Genomic DNA, 21,694 nt, shown 5'->3' on the forward strand with positions numbered 1-21,694 from the left:
GGGAAAGAGAGAGAGAGAGAGAGAGAGAGGAGAGACAGAGAGAGAGAAGGGGGGAGGAGCTGGAAGCATCAACTCCCATATGTGCCTTGACCAGGCAAGCCCAGGGTTTCGAATCGGTGACCTCAGCATTTCCAGGTTGACGCTTTATCCACTGCACCACCACAGGTCAGAAAAATTTTGACTTTTATAGGAAACCCACCAAAAGCTGTGTGTGGAGAATGAGTCTGAGGTACATTGCATTCAACGGTAATTAGTAATGCATGCCCCATAAGGTGCCACCTACCGGCTGACCCTTGTCTAATGAACGGTATGCCAAGCCAAAGCTGTTAGCCCCAAAGTGTGATGCCCCCAGAACCTGGGCGCCCGTTTCAATTTGCCTCTGTGTGCTTTTCAAACGCCGTCTCACTTTCCGTCAGTAACAAGCTCAATGCCAAGTGTCAGCCCATTTTACAGAACAGGGTAGCTGACCTGCCCCCAAGGACACAGTCATCAGGGGGCCGGCCTGCGGGACCAAGAACTGGGGAGAGGCTCACGAGGCCCTGAGCACAGATCCCCAGTCCCCCCCCCTTTCCCCGGTGCAGAGAAGGGTACCCTGGATGCCACAGAGGCAGAACTGATGCCCTGGGGCCAGACACCAGCCAAGGAGCCCTGCACGGTCTGCAGACAGCACGTCCAGGATAAGGAGGAAGACATGAATTCAAGGCCTGAATTAACGGTAGCTCCGGTTAGAGCTCAGAAGCTCCATCACTAACAAGAGGTGGCAGCGCTGAGGTTAACAGCAGACATTTCTCAAGGGGCTTCATACACATGGAGCTAGCTCAATTTCCCCTCACACGGGGCCGCCGAGGAGGAGCGCCATCGCGCCCAGGTCGCACGTGGGAAGGTGGAGGCCGGCGACCGTGACTCATCCGCTGAGGAGCTGGGTCAGAAGCCGAGCGCCCAGCTGTGCAGCCACACTGCTCACCGAGGGCTGCTCCCCAGAGCCCACCCAGCCAATCACAGGCGGGCTCCAGAAGCGACCTCAGCCTCCCCACTCAGTACAGAAGAGCTTCCCAACTACGACAGCAATCTGAAGTGAACTCAGGGCACGTGCAGGGCAAACACTGACGCTTTCATCACACAGAACATTACATGATTTAGAAAAACAATAAAGCAGAGGCGGCCTGCCCTGCCTTGCCCTGCCCAGACTTGAAACCCCAGGGAAAGCCTTCTCAAAAGCCCAAGCAGCATTTCAGAACATGAACAGTACCAGACGCTGCTGCAGGTCCCGTCCAAACCCAGCTCTCCCGCAGGTACCCAGAGGTCAACGGCGAGCTCATTTCCCAAACCAACTTCAGAAACAAGAAAGAGGACTATTCACCCTAAGGATCGGGTCGGGGGTAGGTCGGGTAGTGGCAGGTAAGAGTCTCTGGAAGAACAACTTGCAGTTGTGAGCCACCAACGTTGGGGTCAGCGTGGGAGGTGGCGAGAACTAGGGCTTTGGAAGCAGAGACTTAGCCCTTAGTCGTGGCTCCGACCCTTCGGCACATCTTCTTGCTTCTGTCTCAGCCTCAGTCTCCTCATCTATACAATGGCAGCAGCTGCAAGGACTCCTGTGACGCTGGCATTTTCCTGCGGCCACCCACTGAAGTCGGAGCCCTCTCTGCGAGCTGGGCAAACAGCAGGGCAGCCCCAGCCCCAATCCAACTCATCATTCCCAGGTTCCTTCTCTTTTGGGGACACTTATGGGATTGAGTTTTGAAGTCTCCTGGTTTAAACCAAGTGACAATGCCCTTCACTGTGGCACCTATCAGAAGCCCAGGGGCTCATCAGTACGAATCGCCCATTCAAGCAACTGCAACAGACTCCAGCGTCCAATGCCCAGGACGAGCATTTAGAGCAGGGGTCTGCAAAGTTCCAGTGGCCAATAGTTTTAGTGGTCAGGTCAGCATTTAAAAAAATAGAGTAAAAAGCATCAGAGTGCCTATAATAAGGCTAGTTTGTTTCAGTTCTATACCTAGTTTTACCTGTGCGCTGAGTCTCATATTGCATAACAGAGTTGGAACATGGGGGTCGGGGGGGTGTCATGTCAAAAAGGTCTGTGAGCGCCTGACCTGTGGTGGCGCAGTGGATAAAGCGTCGACCTGGAAATGCGGAGGTCGCCGGTTCGAAACCCTGGGCTTGCCTGGTCAAGGCACATATGGGAGTTGATGCTTCCAGCTCCTCCCCCCCTACTCTCTCTCTGTCTCTCCTCTCTCTCTCTCTGTCTCTCCCTCTTCTCTCTAAAAATTAATAAATAAATTAAAAATCATGAAAAAGGTCTGTGAGCCACTAACTTAGAAGCATAGTAGGCCAGGTCCCTGCCCTTAGTAGTTCACCAGGTATCCTGCTGGGAAGGGAAGACCAACACCCATGAGACAGCAGCAAATAACACGCTGCACCTAACAGAGGGCTAGGCTGTGGGGCGCGGTCTGATGACCCCGCAAAGGGACAGGGAAGAAGCAGTGAGCAGTGAGCAAGGGCCTAGGGGCAGGGCCTCGGTGCCACACAGGGGCCATGAGCAGAACCGATCCAGCAGGCAGGAGGAAGACGGAGAGGCCCTCACTTGTGAAGGGACCGCATATGGCCCAGCCCTTTTCGGGAGTCCCGTAGAACCCAGCCTCAAGGGCTCGCTCTCGTAGGGGCACGTAAGATGCCAGCGGAGGCTAGGAATCCAGGGTAGATCCCAAAAGCTGCCAGGAGAGAGCACGCCACATGCCGCGGGAGCCCCAAGGACGAGACGCCCGTGGCTACAGGAAGAGGAAAGCATCTCATCAAGGGCGTCTGAGTGGTCAAAGGACTGGGGAGAGGGAGCCATCGAGGAGAGGCATCCTGACAGCACAAGCAGAGGACAAGAGGTGCCCATGGGTGGGCTTACTCATGGTTAGCACGAGCACTTTAAATGGAGAATGATGCTGAGTCAAAGTTGTTTTTGCTCTAGATTTTAAGATCTCAGCAACAGGCTGTTTAGAGCTGGCAGACAGGTGGGTGGGGGAGAGCCGGACTCGGCACAGAGCCAGACAGCAAACCGGGAGACGTGGTTAGCCTGTCCCAGGCACCCACGCGGGGTCTCTCGCATGTCTGATCTGAGCAGAGCTAAAGGCAAGGACAAGGGCATCAGACTTCTGAATTACGTGCATAGTTTGCCAGTTGAAAAAAGAAAAGAAGGCCCACCTTAACAGATACTTGCTTTAAGAGAACAAAGAAAAGATCAAGAGCCTCCAACGATGAGATCATTCTCCTGTAGGATGACAAGAGAGACGTCCACGCCACTTACACTGGAGAGTGCTGTCAGGATGGCCAATTGTGCTAACAGCTTGCCCAGTAGAAGCCCCTAGCTTCTCAGGGCTGTCTCAGTAGAAGGAGAAAGGGTCATCAGCCAAAACCTGTGCTTCTAAGCCATTGACTCAACTGTACACAGTATCAAAATTAAAATAACCACTGAGGGTTCTGGAAGGATGTCTGGGATAAAGCATGGCGGGTCATCACACGTGGTAGCTATCTGAGACCGACACGAACCCATGTCGGTGACTGCACAGTGCCACATCGGTACCACATTGCAGGCTGGGACCCAGGCAGCCCGTGGGGGAAACACAGGGTGGGATGGCAGCCTGGCCTGGGTCTGAACCGTCACCTCCCCAGGGGACCAGCACCACCGGCAGCCTGACCTTGAGCACATTCCTCCACCTCCCAAGGCTGTCTCCCCACCTATGAAAGAGAAGGCATTGCCACAGACATGTAGCCACAGCAGGTGCCCAGGCAACGGCAGGGAGCACGGCTGTTACTGCATTACCAACAACACGACTTTTCACAGTATTTCCCACTCAGGGCACTTAACAGGGTTGAGGACAGGAGGGTGGCATCTCGGAACACTATGGCTGGTTTCACACTCTGCCATTGGTAACAGCCATTCTGGAGCAGAGAGGGGCGTTGTTTTAGAATCTGACATGAGACCTGTTTCGGTCTTGCCATTTTTAGTGGAGAAGAGCGCCCTGTGCAGAGATCTTAACAGATGCCTGGCTTTCAAAAGACAGTCCCGGCGGCCACGTTTGTTAGGAAGGGCCTCTCGGAACCCACGGGGCTCCGCTCCTGACACTTCAATTCTTTTATCTACTTACTGCGCACTATTTTCCCAGAAAGCATTCTCTGGAAATGTTGGCATTTGGGAAACCCACTCTCCAGAGACCTTGTCTCATTGTCATGGCTATGGTCCTTACAGAGCATCCAGGACACAGGAGTGACTCTGAGGACTGGACAAGGCCGCGGACTCAGAACTGAACTGGGGCTTCCAACACGCCGCCGGGCTGCTGCTGCTGCAGTCCGACCGCCTCACTCGGACCCAGGGCGAGCGGGGCACTAGAGGCCTCGCCCCCAGGACAGCCGCCAGGCCAGGCTGGCCTCTAGCAGGGATGCCCGGCCTGGACCCACCGGACTCTGGGAACAGGGTGCGATGGCACTTGGGGGCGATGGGGGTTATAGGCACCGCAGGATCTCGCACCCTCTCTCGCGATGCCCACCCGTCCCCACGGAGCCCCGTGCGACCATTACTGGGAGTCACGGACACAAAGCGCGGCCCCACGCACGCAGGCAGCTCCCGCCGGCTGGAACCGATGACGGTGACACACATGCACCGGGGCCGGCGCACACCCGCGGACGGAGCCGCCGCAGGCCGGTGACAGGCGGGCGGGCCCCACTCACCATGAACGCCGCGGGGCTCAGAGGCGCGCGGCCGGCCGCTCCATGCCCGGGGAGCAGGCGAGCAAGCGGGGCTCCGGCGGGGCCTCGGGCGGCGGCTCGGCTCGCCTCGGGCTCGGCTCCGGCTCCGCTCGGCTCGGGCGGGCGCGGGCGGGGGCGGGGGCGGCAGGCCGCTCAATCGCGCGCAGATGACGCGCCGCCGATCCGCGCGCTCGGTTTCGGCGCGTCAGGCCTGGCCAGCCGGGACCCTGGGCACTGGGCACTGGCGGGGCGCGGGCACGCGGAGCTTAGACCCTGGGTCCCCCACCAGGTAGAGGAGGTGCCAGGAGGCACGTGGCGTGCGGATGCGATGCAGCGGGCGGGTTAGATGCCAGGCGGTCACCCCGTTCCAGAGGCGGCGGCCTGACTGCTCGCAGCAGCAGCGGCGGCGGCGGCGAGGTGAGCGGCACCCTGGGCACAGACACCGCGCTGGAGGACCTGCGTTCTCGGAGCAGCAGGGACCCAGCCGCATGCGGCCAAGCTCGGCTTTGGGAAAGGAGAAGTGGACGTTACCAAGCGGAACTGCATAGGAGATAATCACACGGGGAACCTCGGGCTGGGGAGTTGGTTATGAGCAAACTTCTCTTCTTTATACGCTACCATGATTCATAGGTTTTCTATAGTAAGATGAGTGCAGTCAAGACGTTAGGGACACACACAAATACACACACATAGAAATCTGACTTGTGACTGTCTGAGAAGGGGCATTAGAAGCTGGTCCAGGAGATGATGCATACAAACGCTGCCTCCACATGCATTCATTAAAACTAATTAAACAGGGGGACGGTATGGGGGAGAGCTGGAGTAAAGAGGGACAAATGCACAGTGACCGTAAATGATATGACTTTGGGCAGTGGACACCCATCGCAATTAACAACAGTTCAAATGCCATAGAGACGTTCACCTGAAGCCTGTGTACTCTTATTGATCAAGGTCACCCCATGAAATTTAATTTCAAAATTAAAAAAAAAATTTAACTAATTAAACAGTACACTTCAGATTAGAGTATTCCATTGTTTGTAAATTATACCTCAATTTTTAAAAAGAAATATTTAAAATCTGCATAGGGTCAAAATTATTTCTGGTCCCCCTATGGGTCCAATGTCCGAGGACTGACCAAACTCAGTCTGGTTTGTTCAGACCACACAAGACCCTCCTGTGGTGGAAGCTCACAAGTCCACAGACTGTCAGTACCAGGCTACCCCCCCCCCCTCCAGCTGATTTCTGGATACAGAGCCTTACCAAATCACCACTAGACACTTCTTCACTCAGATGAAGCCTATGATATGCACCAGGCTAGAATCGGAGACAGACAATGACAAGTGGTAGCATGTGAAGAATCTGGAATTTTCCTAAGTCACTAGCAAGTCATTTTGAGAATGAGTGGCATTTTCTGATATAGTTAAATGTACACCTACCCCACTCCTACCTACCCCAGAGAAATAAAATACATACATCCACAAAGACTTGCATGCAAATATTCATAGAAGTATTATTCATAATAGCCCAACACCAAAAACAACCAGCAGCCTACTGACCTGTGAAGGAGGACAGGTACACAGCACGGACACGAGATGGAAGGGAACGCAGCGCTGATGCACGCTGCCCCGTGGTGCCCGCGGGCACGTTCTGCTAAGTCTGAGATGCCAGACAAAAGAGAGTGTGCGTGCTTCCACGTACCTGGAATCTCCTTAAAAAGGCAGCTCTCTAGTGAGAAAGCAGTGCTTCCCGGAATCCGCAGGTGGGAACAGAGAAGCCACTGCGAACAGAACAGGCATGAGGGAATGTTTTCAAGCAATGAGAATAGTCTCAAGCTGTACCGCAGTGACAGCTGCACACCTGCGTCAACTCGTAAAAAATCACTGAGCATCTACAATGAGTGGGTCTTCTGGTGTAGAAATTATTCTTCAATAAAGCCAACTTTAAAAATAGTGGGAGGCCCTGGCCGGTTGGCTCAGTGGTAGAGCGTCGGCCTGGTGTGCGGGGGACCCGGGTTCAATTCCCGGCCAGGGCACACAGGAGAAGCGCCCATTTGCTTCTCCACCCCCCTCTCCTTCCTCTCTGTCTCTCTCTTCCCCTCCCGCAGCCAAGGCTCCATTGGAGCAAAGATGGCCCGGGCGCTGGGGATGGCTCCTTGGCCTCTGCCCCAGGCGCTAGAGTGGCTCTGGTCGCGGCACAGCGACACCCCAGAGGGGCAGAGCATCGCCCACTGGTGGACAGAGCCTCGCCCCTGGTGGGCATGCCGGGTGGATCCCGGTTGGGCGCATGCGGGAGTCTGTCTGACTGTCTCTCCCCGTTTCCAGCTTCAGAAAAATACAAAAATGAATAAATAAATAAATAAAATAAAAATAAAAATAGTGGGAGAAAAGTAGAGAGGTTGATTCTGGCTGGAAGGATTAAAGAAAACATTGTTAAGAAAAATTACTCAAAATTTGAAAATATCCAGGCGGTGGCGCAGTGGATAGAGCGTCAGACTGGGATGCGGAAGACCTAGTTTCGAGACCCCAAGGTCACCAGCTTGAGTGTAGGCTCATCTGGTTTGAGCAAGGCTCACCAGCTTGAGCCCAAGGTCACTGGCTCAAGCAAGGGGTCACTCACTCAGCTGTAGCCCCATGGTCAAGGCACATATTAGAAAGCTAATTAAATGAAGAACTGATGTTTCTCATCTCTCTCCCTTCCTGTCTGTCCCCATCTGTCCCTCTCTCTGTCACAAAAAAAAATAAAATAAAAATAAAAAATTTGGAAATAAGACACAGGACAGGTTTGGGGGGAAGAGGAGAGGTAGTATTCTTTCAAGTCATACCTGGGCATTTTTAACAAATCTGCCTAAAGTTTATTTAATTCTCTAGCCGAATGTGAGCCCAGAAACTGAAGTGACATATTACTGTGGATTTATGTCCAACAGAAAAGATAACTCCAAAGATTGTTTTCTTGTCCCCATTAGTTTGTGAGTTTAAATCTAACCTAGCACTCTTATTCAAATTCTTGTTTGTTTTTATACCTATAAAAACCTAGTTTCTCAAATGCCTTTGTGATCAATGTTACCATCTTACTAATCTCCTCAATGTGTTAAGTGAATATTTGACTCCTGGTCATTTTTTTAAAAAGTAAACATCATAAAAAATGGTAGAGCAATTGTTTTCCATTAAGAGATTAAAGGGACAAAGAACTAAAAGGTCAGTGGCTACTATGGAATTAACTGAGAATTTTCTTAGGTGTGTTAACAGGTCCACGGTTATGTAGGAAAATGTTTTTACTCTGAAGAACTTTGTATGCTGACATATTTAGGAATAAGATGTCATAATATCTGCAACTTACTTTCAGATGGTTCCATTTTTAAAAACTAGAAAGAAGCAAATTGGCCCTGGCCGGTTGGCTCAGTGGTAGAGCGTTGGCCTGGCGTGCAGGAGTCCTGGGTTCGATTCCCGGCCAGGGCACACAGGAGAAGCACTCATCTGCTTCTCCACCCCTCCCCCTCTCCTTCCTCTCTGTCTCTCTCTTCCCCTCCCGCAGCCGAGGCTCCATTGGAGCAAAGTTTGCCTGGGCGCTGAGGATGGCTCTGTGGCCTCTGCCTCAGGCACTAGAATGGCTCTGATTGCGTCAGTGACACCCCAGATGGGCAGAGCATCGCTCCCTGGTGGGCATGCCGGGTGGATCCCGGTCAGGTGCGTGCGGGAGTCTGTTTGACTGCCTCCCCGTTTCCAGCTTCGGAAAAATACAAAAAAAAAAAAAAAAAAAAGAAAGAAGCAAATTAAAATGAAGAGTGCAAAATGTCCACAATTGTTCAGTCTAAGTGGAACATACACGGGTGCTCATTAAAGCATTTTTGAATGCTTCTGTGGGTCTGAGATTTTTTTTCGCAAGGGCAGAAGCTAGAAGACAGCTGGGGAAAAAATCCTCCCAGTTCGTCATACACACCTATCCCCACAGACAGCCTGGCCACGGGCGGAGCGAGGCCCTGTCAGCTTCTGTGCTAGCATCCGGCTGTTTTCTCCCAGCACTTAGCACAACTTGTAATTACACGACTGTTTGATTAACAGTTCTTTCCCTCTAGAGACCTTCAAACCTCTGAAAGCGGGGACGTCAGTGGTCTTTTCACAGCTAAAGGCTCTGTTAAGAACACAGCACATAGGAGACACTCAGCATTTGTGAACTCAATCATTCCTTCCTCCCTCCCTCCCTCCCTTGTCTCAGCATTTGTGAACTCAATCATTCCTCCCTCCCTCCCTCCCTCCTTCCTTCCTACAAGCACTGAGGGTTCTTGGCCCTAGGAATGAAGATAAACAAGGTCAATGCCCGGAGTCATTCGTAGCCCAGCACCCAAATTTCTACACTGCACAGGGGCTCTGCCCTATGGCTGAAAGAAACCTCTGAGGTTTCCAAGAGTCCCAGGAAGCAATGACCCAGCCTGAGGGATTCCTGTTGTCTTTCTGGAGACACCCCTACGGGTGGACGAGGGCCAACACCCCAAAGCTCTGGGCAGAGAGGTGCTGGTTCTCAGCCCTCCACGCCTCCTACCAACACCTAGTGCCTCCCACACCGCAGACGTCAGCCAGCCCGAGCCTAGAGCTCGCTCCCCGCACGTGGGAGACGTGTCAGGCAAGGACTAAGACGTACTCACCCAACACCTTGCTCATCTCCTCTGGCAGGCTGTAACCTGCAAGCTACTACCCTCTATTTCAGAACTGAGTACCGTTTACAAAGTTTTGACTGTATGTTATACCAGGTGATGACAGCCTGACTTTTATTTTTTATTTATTTTATTTTTTATTTATTCATTTTAGAGAGGAGAGGGAGAGACAGAGAAAGACAGAGAGAGACAGAGAGAGAGGAGAGATAGAGAGAGAGAAGGGGGGAGGAGCTGGAAGCATCAACTCCCATATGTGCCTTGACCAGGCAAGCCCAGGGTTTCAAACCGGTGACCTCAGCATTTCCAGGTCGACACTTGATCCACTGCGCCACCACAGGTCAGGCTGACAGCCTGACTTTTACTAAAGCGAATCATGGCCCCCAAATGTGCCCACGTATTAATCCCAGGACCCGTGACAGTCACCTCGCATGGCGGAAGGGCTTTTCAGATGTGATTAACGTAACGGACCTTGAGAGAGGGAGATTACCCTGGATTATCTGGGTGGGCCAAGATAAGAACCATTGTCCTTGAGAGATGGCAGCAGACGGAGCTGTGACTACAGAAGGGGCAGGCAAAGTGTCACGAGTGAGCCAGCCACAAACCAAGGAACGCCAGCAGCCTCTAGAAGCTGGAAGACAAAGAACTGATTCTCTCCCAGGGCCTCTCTCTAGAAAGGCCAGCCCAGCCAACGCCTGCCTCATAATCTGGAAGACTCAACCTGGACTTCGGACCTCCACAACTATGGCAGAATTAAACCCACAGTGTTTTAAGCCACCAGGTTGGGGGTAACTTGTTAGAGCAACAACAGGACACTAATGCAAGTGCTATCAGCATCACCTCCCCTGCCACCCCCCTGTCCCCAGATGCAACAACTAGAGGGACCCCCTCTAGGGAACAGCTAGCATGGGGGGCAGGGCCGGATTCCAGCCCCAGCAGTCTGATTCCAGAGCTTCTTACCTCAAGTCCCCTGAGGAGCTGCTGCTGAACTAAGGTTTAGTTTCCTAAAACCGAGGTCCCTTCACGGCCTCACGGCCACATTAACTGTCTGACACAGGCCAAGGGACGACCGCAACCCTTGCCCATTAATTCAGGGAATACCATGGAGTTCTTCTTGCCAATAATAAGACTCCTTCCAAAGTGCTTCCCCAGGCCGACATGACGGTTTGTAAAGTAGTATTCCAAGTTCCACTGCGACAAGTGACTTAAAGAAAAATGTAGAGAGAGCCTCACTCTCCTCAAATCCGAGGTTTCTCAAAGTCCTATGCAGTCCCTTGTGAAGAGCCCAGTGGGCCACCCCAAAATGTGCCGCTTTGGCATATGGCTGGCACAAGAAGGTCCCCCTAACCCTCTTTTGTCCCCGAGAGCAGGAGCTTAAGCTCCATGTGAAAGGTGCCCTCCCTTGACCAGGAGGGTGGACGGGGTCCTCACCACCAGAGACCAGGAATCGGGGCCAAGAAGTCTGCACAGAAAAGGGCTGTATACATTGAATACATTGTATACATAACCTTGCTGCTTCCTCGCCATTTACTACCCTAAGCTCCAACACCTCAGTCCTGTCGACTCTTCACAAACCTACCGTGTCCTTGTCTAGAAGACAGCAGAGCCTCCCGCTCGGATCCCATCTTTGCGTTCCACCCGTTTATGGGGCTGCTGTGTGCCCGAACTTAAATGTGTCTTTCTCCTGTTAATCTGTGTGACGTCAATGTAAGTATTAGATCAGCCAAAGAGCCTGGAGGGGAAGAAGGGAGACGTTTAGGCCCCTAGGCTCACTGACCGTGCCTCCTCCTGGGCGTGTGCCGGGCCCTGACCGATGCGCCAGCACCAGCCACCAGCCGCGGAACACAGGCCGGCCGGCTGGGCTGTGCCCATCGACCACTGGGAAAGGCCCAAGGCAGTAGTAGGTCCCCTGCTGCTCCCACGGAGTTGGAGAGAGTATAAAACACTTCACAGTCCGACCGTCTTCTCCTGGGAATTAGCTCGAAGTGAAGGGCGGTTTACTTTGGCCATCGCTGTGCTCTTAGGAACACAGGAAACTGCCCGAGGAAGGCAAAGGCGTTTGCGATCCCCAAGGGCCACCTCTCTGGGTCCTCCTCGGAAGCTGCCTGGATGACAGGAAACGCCCCTTTCTGGTTCCAGTGACGTAGAGCGCCACCAGGACACAGACACCAGATCGCCAAGGTCGGTCCGAGACTGGGTTCAGAACACAGACGGTCCTCTCTAATCTGCGTCTTCCCGTCGTGTCCAGCGCGCTTCCTGAGCACCTCGCGTGGACACGCGAGGGAGACTGTGCACAACTCCCGCAGCCCAGCCCGGGACGCCATCCCGTGAGTGTATTCACGTGGGTGAGATGGACACACGTGTGATCCGACTCAAAGGAAGGCCTGGGAGGGGGAGGGGAGGCACCCACCCGTCAGAGGCCCCGACAGGGAAGACCAGGAAGAGGCTCGCTGCCAGTCTCCAGGGCGGGCCTTCCGACTTCACTCCACCTACTTCTCTCTTTTAAGTATTTCACAGGTATTTTTTCAGGCACTGTTTTTTATAATATCAAAAAAAAACAAAAACCCAAAACGATCTTTTTTTTTTTTTTCTTTTTTTTTAATTTATTCATTTTAGAAAGGAGAGAGAGAGGGAGAAAGAGAGAGAAGGGGGGGAGGAGCAGGAAGCATCAACTCCCATATGTGCCTTGACCAGGCAAGCCCAGGGTTTTGAACCGGCGACCTCAGCATTTCCAGGTCGACGCATTATCCACTGCGCCACCACAGGTCAGGCCCCCAAAACGATCTTTAAGCCATTTCATGAAATCCAAGATTGATCTTGCCAAGCGCCATTTCCAAACCACACTGAATATGCTTGCAGCAATTTTGGGGTTTTTTTTTGGGGGGGGGGTTCTTAAATTTCATCCACCCACGAGAGTGAAAGGCAACAGAAACCACTGACCCTTGCTGGGCTCCCACTGGACACCACCCGCGGCTCCAGGAGTGACCGCTGTCGTCCTGCGGAAGCCTCGCAGACACCGGCAAGGGGGGCGTCACCCTTGCAGGGGGGCCTGGAGCTCAGAGACAATGTTGCCGGCCAAAGGCCATACCGCTGACTGGGGACGACAGAACCATGAGACTCGGGGCCCTCCGATCCCACAGTCAGTCCTTCCAGAAACTGGCACCTAATGACCACTGTGGCGAACTAGCCCAGCAGCCCTGTTACCCCACAGGAAAAAAAAATGAAGCATGCTAATTGGCTAAGCTAGCTATTATAGTATTTCTTTATTTAATAATACAGTTCTAAGGGAGTTCGCGTGCTCCTTGTGTAGTTTCTTAAGGTAGAAAACGAGGATTACTGATTTGAGAACTTTTTTACTATCCATTTCCTTCTCGAGCACCACACCACACCACACCACACCAATTGTGACAGCCTGTATTTTTCTTCAGTTCCAAACGCCTTCTAATGTTTCCCATGACTTCCGCGCGGTCCCGTGATTTATTCAGAAGCGGGTTGCTTGTTTAATTCCCAAGTTTAGGGAGATGTTCTTGTTATCTTTCTCACTGCTTGCGAGTGTAACTTCCAGTGTGGTTGGAGAACTTACTCTGGATAACATCAACCATTCAAACTGGTAGGTCTCTCTGACAACGCAGGTTACGTAAGGTCCACCTTGGTGAACGTTCCGTGCGCACTGGGCAAGAATGAATATGTGTTGTGTGCTTGCTGGAGGGCGGTGTGTTCTCTCAATGTCGGCTCGCGCAGCTGGCTGTCGGTCAGGTCTTCTCCCCTGGCGGACTCTGCTGACGGTCCTCTCTGTTCCAGTCTAGGGAGGGGGGCTGGGGCCCCCCTGCTGCCGCAGCTGTGGACCTGTCCGCTTGTCTAGCACCTGTTGGTGTGCTGGGCAGCTGTCACTGGGTGGGGACATTTAGAATCATTCTGTCTTCATTAGGTAACGCCCACCCACCTTCTTCCTGGCAATTTTCACTGCTGACGTCGATATTAACCTATCTGCTCCCTCTTCATTTCGATTAGGAGTTTCCTGCTATGCCTTATCCACCCTTTAACTTCTACCTGCACATTCTACAGTTGAAATTTCTTTTAGACAGCATACAGTTGGGTCATTTTTCTTTTTTTTTTTTTACCCATTGTGACAATCAGTCAGAACTGGGTATTCGGACACACACTCGGTGTGTTCAGAACAGTTAACGTAATGTAATTATGGATATGTTTCTATTTAGACCTGCCATCTGATTTCTGTTTTCCTGCCTCTACTTCCTCTTTCCAGCCTTGATTTCAGTTTGTTTGTTGTTGTTTTTTTAAACTTCTTTTAGAATCCCGTTTTAATGGATTGGGTTTTGGCTCTCGTTAGTAAGCGATTTAGAGATTACAATGTATTCAACGTTTCGCAATCTACCTAGAAACACGGCTTCGCCCCTCCGGGTGGGATGCAGGACCTTTACCCCCACATCCCCGCCATGCGGTGTTTTCTTTGTCTTCTGTGTCACGTCTACACGCACTGAAAACCAGACATCGTTTTTTCCTTTCAACCAGATATATTTTAAAGAACTCATTAAGAGCACAGTGGACTGCTACTGTATTCACCTAGACACTGGCCATTTCTGTTCCCCTTCTTTCCTGCGATTCAAGTTTCCTTCTAGCGCCACACCCCTGCAGCCCGAGAGGCTGCCTTCAGCGGTCCCTCCAGGTCTGCCGGCCACAGATGCTCTGCTTCCCTCACCTGAGAGCACCTTACCTCCCTTCCATCCCTAGGCATTTCTGCCTGCCACTGAATTTTAAGTTGATCGTTTTTTTTCCTCTCAGCACTTTAAAAACGCTGTTTCATGTCTTTCTGGCCTCTGTGGTCTCTGATGACAGAACCGGTCATTGAAATCGTTGTTCCCCAACAAGCAAGAATGCTGTTTTCTCTGACTGCTTGTCAAAATCTGTTGTCTTGGCGTTTCAACAATTTGGTCACCATGTGTCTGGGCAGGGACTTCTCTGTCTCTATGCTGTTTAGGGTTCAGGGAGCCCCCTCCCCCCAGTCTGTAGGTTTATGTCTTTTGCCAGATTTGAGACCCATGCAGCCATCATTTATTCCAAACATTTTTTTTTCTGCATCACACTGGTCTCCTCTCCTTCTGAAACTTGTTACACAAATGTTAGGCTTTAACATTGTCCTACCTGTCCCTACAGCTCTGATCCTTTTCTTTCCCAACCTTTTTTCCTGTATTATTCAGATTGGATCATTTCTACTGCTCTACCTTAAGGTTCACTCACACTTCCCTTTATTGTCTCTGTTCTGCTATTGAGCCTAACCAGATAGGCTTTTTATTTCAGTTACTGTCCTCCTCAGTGATGAAACTTCTCTGTAGTTCTTCTCTGAACTGTTTCTTCACTGACACATTCTATCTTCCCATTTCAAGAATGTCTGCAATTACTTGTTGGAACATTTTTAAAATGGCAGCTTTTCGTTTTTAGTGGATAATTCTAACACCTGTGTTATCTTGACACAGGTGTCTGTCATTGGTCTTATCCCGTGTGAGCAGAAGTTTTCCTAGCTTTTCACATGCCAAGTAATTCCGAATTGCATTCTAGACATTTTGAATAGTGTTAGGGGACTCCGGGTCCTGTCTAAACCCCGAGAGGAGTGCTGCTACTTCTGTTTGAGTAAGCAGCTGACCTGGCTAAATTCCAGACCAAGTCCCAACCAGCCTTCTGTGAGTTGTGGGGGTTTTTTTTGTTTGTTTTTTTTTGTATTTTTCTGAAGCTGGAAACGGGAAGAGACAGTCAGACAGACTCCCGCATGCGCCCGACCGGGATCCACCCGGCACGCCCACCAGGGGCGACGCTCTGCCCACCAGGGGGCGATGCTCTGCCCCTCCAGGGCGTCGCTCTGCCACGACCAGAGCCACTCTAGTGCCTGGGGCAGAGGCCAAGGAGCCATCCCCAGCGCCCGGGCCATCTTTGCTCCAATGGAGCCTTGGCTGCGGGAGGGGAAGAGAGAGACAGAGAGGAAGGAGGGGGTGGGGGTGGAGAAGCAAATGGGCGCTTCTCCTATGTGCCCTGGCCGGGAATCTAACCCGGGTCCCCCGCACGCCAGGCCGACGCTCTACCGCTGAGCCAACCGGCCAGGGCCAAGTTGTGATTTTAAAGTCAGCTGAGTTTTCAAAGCCTTTGCAGTACTGGGTGAATCTCTCCCACAGGGGCCCCACCCAGTGGCCAGTCTGCAGTGGCCAGTGGTGGTCTAGCCCCATGGTCAGCTCTCAAACTCTATCCGTGTATCCACAACTTGGGAGTAAGCCCAGGAGTTCGTAACAACTGTAAAGGGTCGCTTCCCTGAGCTCTTCCTCCCCACACTGCCCCCAGGACGTGCTGGTTCCCGTGAGCTCCCTTTTCCTGGCTCTCCAGCCACACACTTCCCACAACTACGCCTGCCTTGAGACCAAGTGGTGGGCAGAGAGAACAGAGCACCAGGGGTCTGCCCCTCCTTCTTGGGGACGAAGCTCTGCTCATCAGTGCCCATCCTGAGAGTTCTGGGCTCCTGCCAGCCCTCGTCCTGCTGACAAGAGACAGCTTGGTGGCTGGTGCAAGAACAGAGAAGACAGCAACAAAGCACGGGGCTTCTGCATCTCCTCTGCATGTAGGAGACCCCCTTCTCACGCCAGGACCACAAGGTGTCTCCCTGCGCTCTCTCCGTCCATGGTACCGCCCTGTGCCCTGTCCGGGGCGTGCGGCTACCATGAATCCACGCTGGGAGATATCGGGGGGGGGGGGGGGGGGGAAGGGTGTGGTAAACTCAATCGGTGAAGTGGTACTTCCAATTCTGGCTTTCCGCCCGAATCCACTGCTACTGGGACTTTTCAGAATCCTCAAACGGCTACTGCACGGGCTGTGTTCCAGTTTTGTAACTGCATCCATTGGAGGAGACAGGGTGGGGTGTGATCATTCCTCCTTACCCAGAACTGCGGTCTGCTTTTTCTGTAAAAACTGGTTCACACCCATTTCCCAAAGGTATATGGGATGATGGCAATAAAGGGATTTCTTATTTCAGGATCCACCTGTAGGCCCACCCGAGTTAACCTGCACTGACCGCCAAGACTTACCCTTTCTGCAGTCTGTGATGACTTATGATTTCCTAAGAACCCCCGGACTTCCCAGAACCCACAGGGGAGAGGAATGACTGTCACTTTAAGACGTCCTGGATTGGCCCTCTTCTGAGATTCTCTCTGGAACATCTAACAGCTGATGTGAAATTCCAGAAGGCCATCCAAGACATTCCGGGGAATAAAAACCCAAACACATGCGCTCATCCTGGCTCATGTGGCAGCCCTCTATCTGGGACACCGACGTCCACAGGCCTGTCCCTTCCTGCAGCTATCCTCGCCACGGTCAGCAGCTGTCTGGGCCCCGACCAGGACTCACGCTGCCTGCTCAGCCCCGTTTCCTGACAATACTGCCTATCTCTGAGGTCTGCGAACACACCGCTAAGTCTCCAAGACTTGTTCCAAGGCCTCCCCAAAAGTTTGCAGTCCCGCGCACCCCTGACATCTACTCAAACTACAAAGACTCACTTTTATTTTGTAGGTGGTTTTTTGTTTTTCATACTTTGTTGATTGATTTTACAGAGAGAGGAGGAGGAGGCCGGACAGGAGAGGTGGCTGCTTCACTCTGTCTATTCATTGGTTGCTTCTCATACATGCCTTGACTGGGCAAGGCCAGGGTTTTGAACCGGCGACCTCAGCATTCCAGGTTGGGGCTCTAGCCACTGTGCCAGGCCAGGCCAGGCATATGTAGTCTTTTCTTTTTAAAAAAAAAATTAAAAGAAAGAAAAAATACCAAAAGACAAGCTAGTTATTTTGGGGCAATAAGACTACTGGTGTTTTCTTTTTCTTAATTTGCTAACATCTTATACCTCTTCTACAAATTAATATAACCAGGATGTATGTATTGCTCTTTTAGCTGAAAATATCCACCCTCCACTTCCCAGTAACTTGAGCGAGTGGTGGACCATGAAGTCATAATCACCTCACGCCAGGCTACACCAGGAATACCCCGCTAGCACGGACTCACCCACACAACCTCACGGGGGCGTCCGAATTTCCCAGCAATCCCTGCTTCGCAAACAAGACTGCACATCAGACCCACCAACAGAGCGTAAACCCACACAGAACACCCGTAGCACTGTCAGGGGTGCGAGAAAAGAGAAGTCAAGAACGATTCTAAAGTCTTAGACCTGAAAAAGAGGCCCACGTCCGTCACTTACCAAAATGAGAAAAGATACCAAAGGGATTGGTCCAACAAAGTGACAAAAAGGAAATCCAGTTCAGGCTTACGCTTGCTGAACAGGAAAGGCCTGTCAGACACCCAGCAGGAAGCCGGGGGCCGAGGCCTGGAGCTCAGAGATGAGGGCCCGGCCGGAGACCCGGGGGGACTGTCGGCGCAGGCCCGGGACGGAAAGGCTTGAGTCCAGTTCAGACCCCCCCAGAGGGCGACCACAGGCGGAGAAGCACCCAAGAGGCACGCTAACACCGAGAGGGCACCCAGCAAAGGGAGATGCAAAGGAGGATGAGTGTGGTGGCTGAGAGCAAGGCCACCAAGCAGAGGAGCGGTCGACTGAGACAAGAACTGAGAAATGACCACTGGATCTGGCCACTGGCGGTCACTTAAAAAACCTGATTTCAGGCCCTGGCTGGTTGGCTAAGTGGTAGAGTGTCGGCCCGGCATGTGGAAGTCCCAGGTTTGATTCCCGGCCAGGGCACACGGGAGAAGCGCCCATCTGCTTCTCCACCCCTCCCCCTCTCCTTCCTCTCTGTCTCTCTCTTCCCCTCCTGCAGCCAAGGCTCCACTGGAGCAAAGTTGGTCCGGGCGCTGAGGATGGCTCCATGGCCTCCACCTCAGGTGCTAGAATGGCTCCAGCTGCAATGGAGCAACACCCCAGATGGGCAGAACATCGCCCCCTGGTGGGCATGCCGGGTGGATCCCAGTCAGGCACATGCGGGAGTCTGTCTGACTGCCTCTTCGCTTCTAACTTTGGAAAAATACAAAAAAAAAAGAAAAAGAAAAACAACAGCTTGACTTCAGCCTGACCTGTGGTGGCACAATGGACAGAACGTCAACCTGGGATGCTGAGGTCCCAGGTTCGAAACCCTGAGGTCGCCAGCTTGAAAGTGGGGTCACTGGCTTGAGCGTGGGATCATCGACATGACCCCATGGTCACTGGCTTGAACCCAAAGGGACTGGCTTGAAGTCTAAGGTCTCTGGCTCGAGCAAGGCGTCACTGGCTTGGCTGGAGCCCCTGGTCAAGGAACATATGAGAAGCAATCAAGCAACAACTCAAGCGTCCCCCCCCCTGATTTCAGAGAAGCGTGCTCAGTGGTGCAGGACCCTCTCCGGGAGGGCTGCACCCCACTTCCTCTCCGGGAGGGCTGCACCCCACTTCCCCTCCACAGCCCTTCCATGCTGCCGTCACCTGTAACGCGTGTCAACCTATCTTCTTTCCCTGATCAAGGGAAAGGCTGGAGCCAAGTACACCCGGCCCTTCATGAGAATCCTGGGAGGACCCACAGATTTGTGGAGCAAATGAGAGGGCCACAGAGCCCGAGGACGGCTCCTCTGCCATCGCCAGGCAAAGGGTGCATGCAAGACAGCACTGCCACCCGCGCCAACGCGGCCAGAGCCCCACTCCACACACACCCGCGCCAGCAGAGCTGAAGGCAGCCATCTTCACATGCAGCCTCCCGCCTTCCTTCTCAGGAGCACCTCCAGGGCTCCAGCAGCTGCTGCCGGTGTGCGTGCTGCCACTGGGCCCTTCAGGTAACGAGCTGCGGCAAAGGTGGTCACGTTCCTCTCAACGCCGACATTCCCTTCCTGCGTGACGGTGGTCTTCCACGTGGCCGCGTGTGTTCCCATCGCCTGCCGGGCCTCGGCCCCGGGGTCTGCTCGCTGTGTCCTGTCCGGGCTGGGCCTGCTAACTGGTGCTCCTCACCAACGCCCGGGGGTGACGAGAGGCGTCTGGGGACCACACTTCCAGGACACTGTTTTAGTGAGTTCATACAGCAACCTTTGACCATTTGTATATCCCCTGTTTAAGAAGATCTCTCTGAAATCATCATGTAAGCTGATAGATAATAACTTACTTTTCAAAACTTTTACAAAGTTGGAAAAAACAATTGAAAGTGACAGTCCAATGTTTCCTAAAAACAGTAGCCCGGTGCGTTATTAAGGCTCAAGCAAGGAGAATCGGCCCAGTTAGAGTGAAGTCAGCTGTGCCATCAAGGGCCCTGGGAAAACCACATACAGGCCCTAGGCCGAGTACGGGGCCTGTTTATTAACTGGAAGTCACGACAGCCACTCGTTGAGTACTAACTCGGGGCCACATGCTGGGCTAAGCACGGGGCAGAAAGATCCCGCATACATCCTCTCTGAATTTCTAAGAATCCGGTGAGTAAGAATCACAATGCCCATTTCACAGACAACACTGAGAGCTGGCCCAAGGCCACACGGATAAAAGGAGGTGACGCTCCTCAAAGCTGGAAATCAAATCCAAGCCCACGAGTCCAATGACCGTGGCGCCTGCGCACACCTGCCTCCTCAGCTGGACCCCGGGCTCCCTGGGGCACGTCGACCCAATCCCCTGTGTGCCCAGCGCCCGGCGCCGGGCGCGAGACGGGCCCACACGCGGCACTGTCTGCTGGACAGTGCAGGCAGGGACCTGAGAGGGCTGCCATGCACTCCCACACTGTTTTACCTCCCACTGTCCCTGGTAGACCTGTCACCGGACAGAAACACCAACAACAAACACTTCCTACACTTACGACACTTGGTGCTGTTCAGAGCACCTGACAGCTATCTAATCATCTAATCCTCACTTCAGAGGCAGGTACCACTGGTCTCCAAATTCCAGAGGGGAGGAAAAGGAGGTTCACAAAGGTTAAGTAACACGCCCGGAGCCACACAGCCAAACTGTGGCCGAGCTGGGGCACAAACGCGGGTGGCTGGCTCCGCAGTCCCCGCTCTTGAATCGCTGTGGAAGCCGCCTCTCTCGAGTAAGGAAAGACACCCCGAAAGACAGGGAAGAGGGAAGCCACCTCTCTCGAGTAAGGAAAGACACCCCGAAAGACAGGGAAGAGGGAAGCCACCTCTCTCGAGTAAGGAAAGACACCCCGAAAGACAGGGAAGAGGGAAGCCACCTCTCTCGAGTAAGGAAAGACACCCCGAAAGACAGGGAAGAGGGAAGCCACCTCTCTCGAGTAAGGAAAGACACCCCGAAAGACAGGGAAGAGGGAAGCCACCTCTCTCGAGTAAGGAAAGACACCCCGAAAGACAGGGAAGAGGGAAGCCACCTCTCTCGAGTAAGGAAAGACACCCCGAAAGACAGGGAAGAGGGAAGCCACCTCTCTCGAGTAAGGAAAGACACCCCGAAAGACAGGGAAGAGGGAAGCCACCTCTCTCGAGTAAGGAAAGACACCCCGAAAGACAGGGAAGAGGGAAGCCACCTCTCTCGAGTAAGGAAAGACACCCCGAAAGACAGGGAAGAGGGAAGCCACCTCTCTCGAGTAAGGAAAGACACCCTGAAAGACAGGGAAGAGGGATCTGCTTCCTGAACGTACTGCAGACGCTTTGGCTCAGAGCTGTCACCAGCACTGGGGTTCACGCGTCCAGGCACCCAGGTCCCGGTACTGCACCCTCTAAAGCAGTGGTGGTCAACCTGGTCCCCACCGCCCACTGGTGGGCGTTCCAGTTTTCATGGTGGGCGGTAGCGGAGCAACCAAAGTATAAATAAAAAGATAGATTTAACTATAGTAAGTTGTTTTATAAAGATTTATTCTGCCAAACTTAGCGAAAATCCGACATAAAGTACTTGGTAAGTAATTATTATTATATGCTTTAACTTGCTGTAACTCTGCTTTATAAATTTTATAAAGTAAAGTTACTTCCCTACTTTATAAATCACCATTACTATGGAACCGGTGGGCGGTTAGAAAATGTTACTACTAACAGAGATACAAAAGTGGGCGGCAGGTATAAAAAGGATGATTACCCCTGCTCTAAAGTGTGTGAGGTGACATGGGTGACGGCAGCCAGCTCCAGCCTGGTGTCCCGGAGTCGCCCCCCAGGGGCAGGTGCCTGGCTCTGGGTCCCTCCCAGGCCTTGCCGGCATGGGGAGCCAGGGAAGGGACGAGAGATGAGAGGGTCGGAGACACAAAGGGCACGCCCGCAGAACCCGGCGGGCCGCGTGACTCACGCAGGCATGGTTACATCCTTCATTATTGATGCCTGAAGCCAGATGGGCCTCCTCTCCGCAGTGTCCTGTTACCACAGGAGGAGCTGGCCTAG

General features: G+C 52.8%; 1 protein-coding gene across 4 annotated transcripts in view; it reads right to left on the reverse strand.

The window, feature by feature from the left end:
• The window catches only part of TBC1D14 (TBC1 domain family member 14), a 110,842-nt gene that overhangs the window by 33,921 nt on the left and 55,227 nt on the right, over positions 1-21,694 (reverse strand). Inside the window, exon 1 of one of the 4 annotated variants that reach the window (XM_066387843.1) lies at positions 4,717-4,846. The exons of the other annotated variants lie outside the window; for them this stretch is intronic. Within the exon in view, the coding sequence (XP_066243940.1) occupies positions 4,717-4,719 (3 nt within the window). The 5' untranslated portion in view covers positions 4,720-4,846. Of the gene's footprint in view, positions 1-4,716; positions 4,847-21,694 lie in introns of those variants that run through there. 4 annotated transcript variants of the gene reach the window in all.

The sequence above is a fragment of the Saccopteryx leptura genome, chromosome 5 (assembly GCF_036850995.1).
Source record: "Saccopteryx leptura isolate mSacLep1 chromosome 5, mSacLep1_pri_phased_curated, whole genome shotgun sequence".
Taxonomy (NCBI): Eukaryota; Metazoa; Chordata; class Mammalia; order Chiroptera; family Emballonuridae; genus Saccopteryx; species Saccopteryx leptura.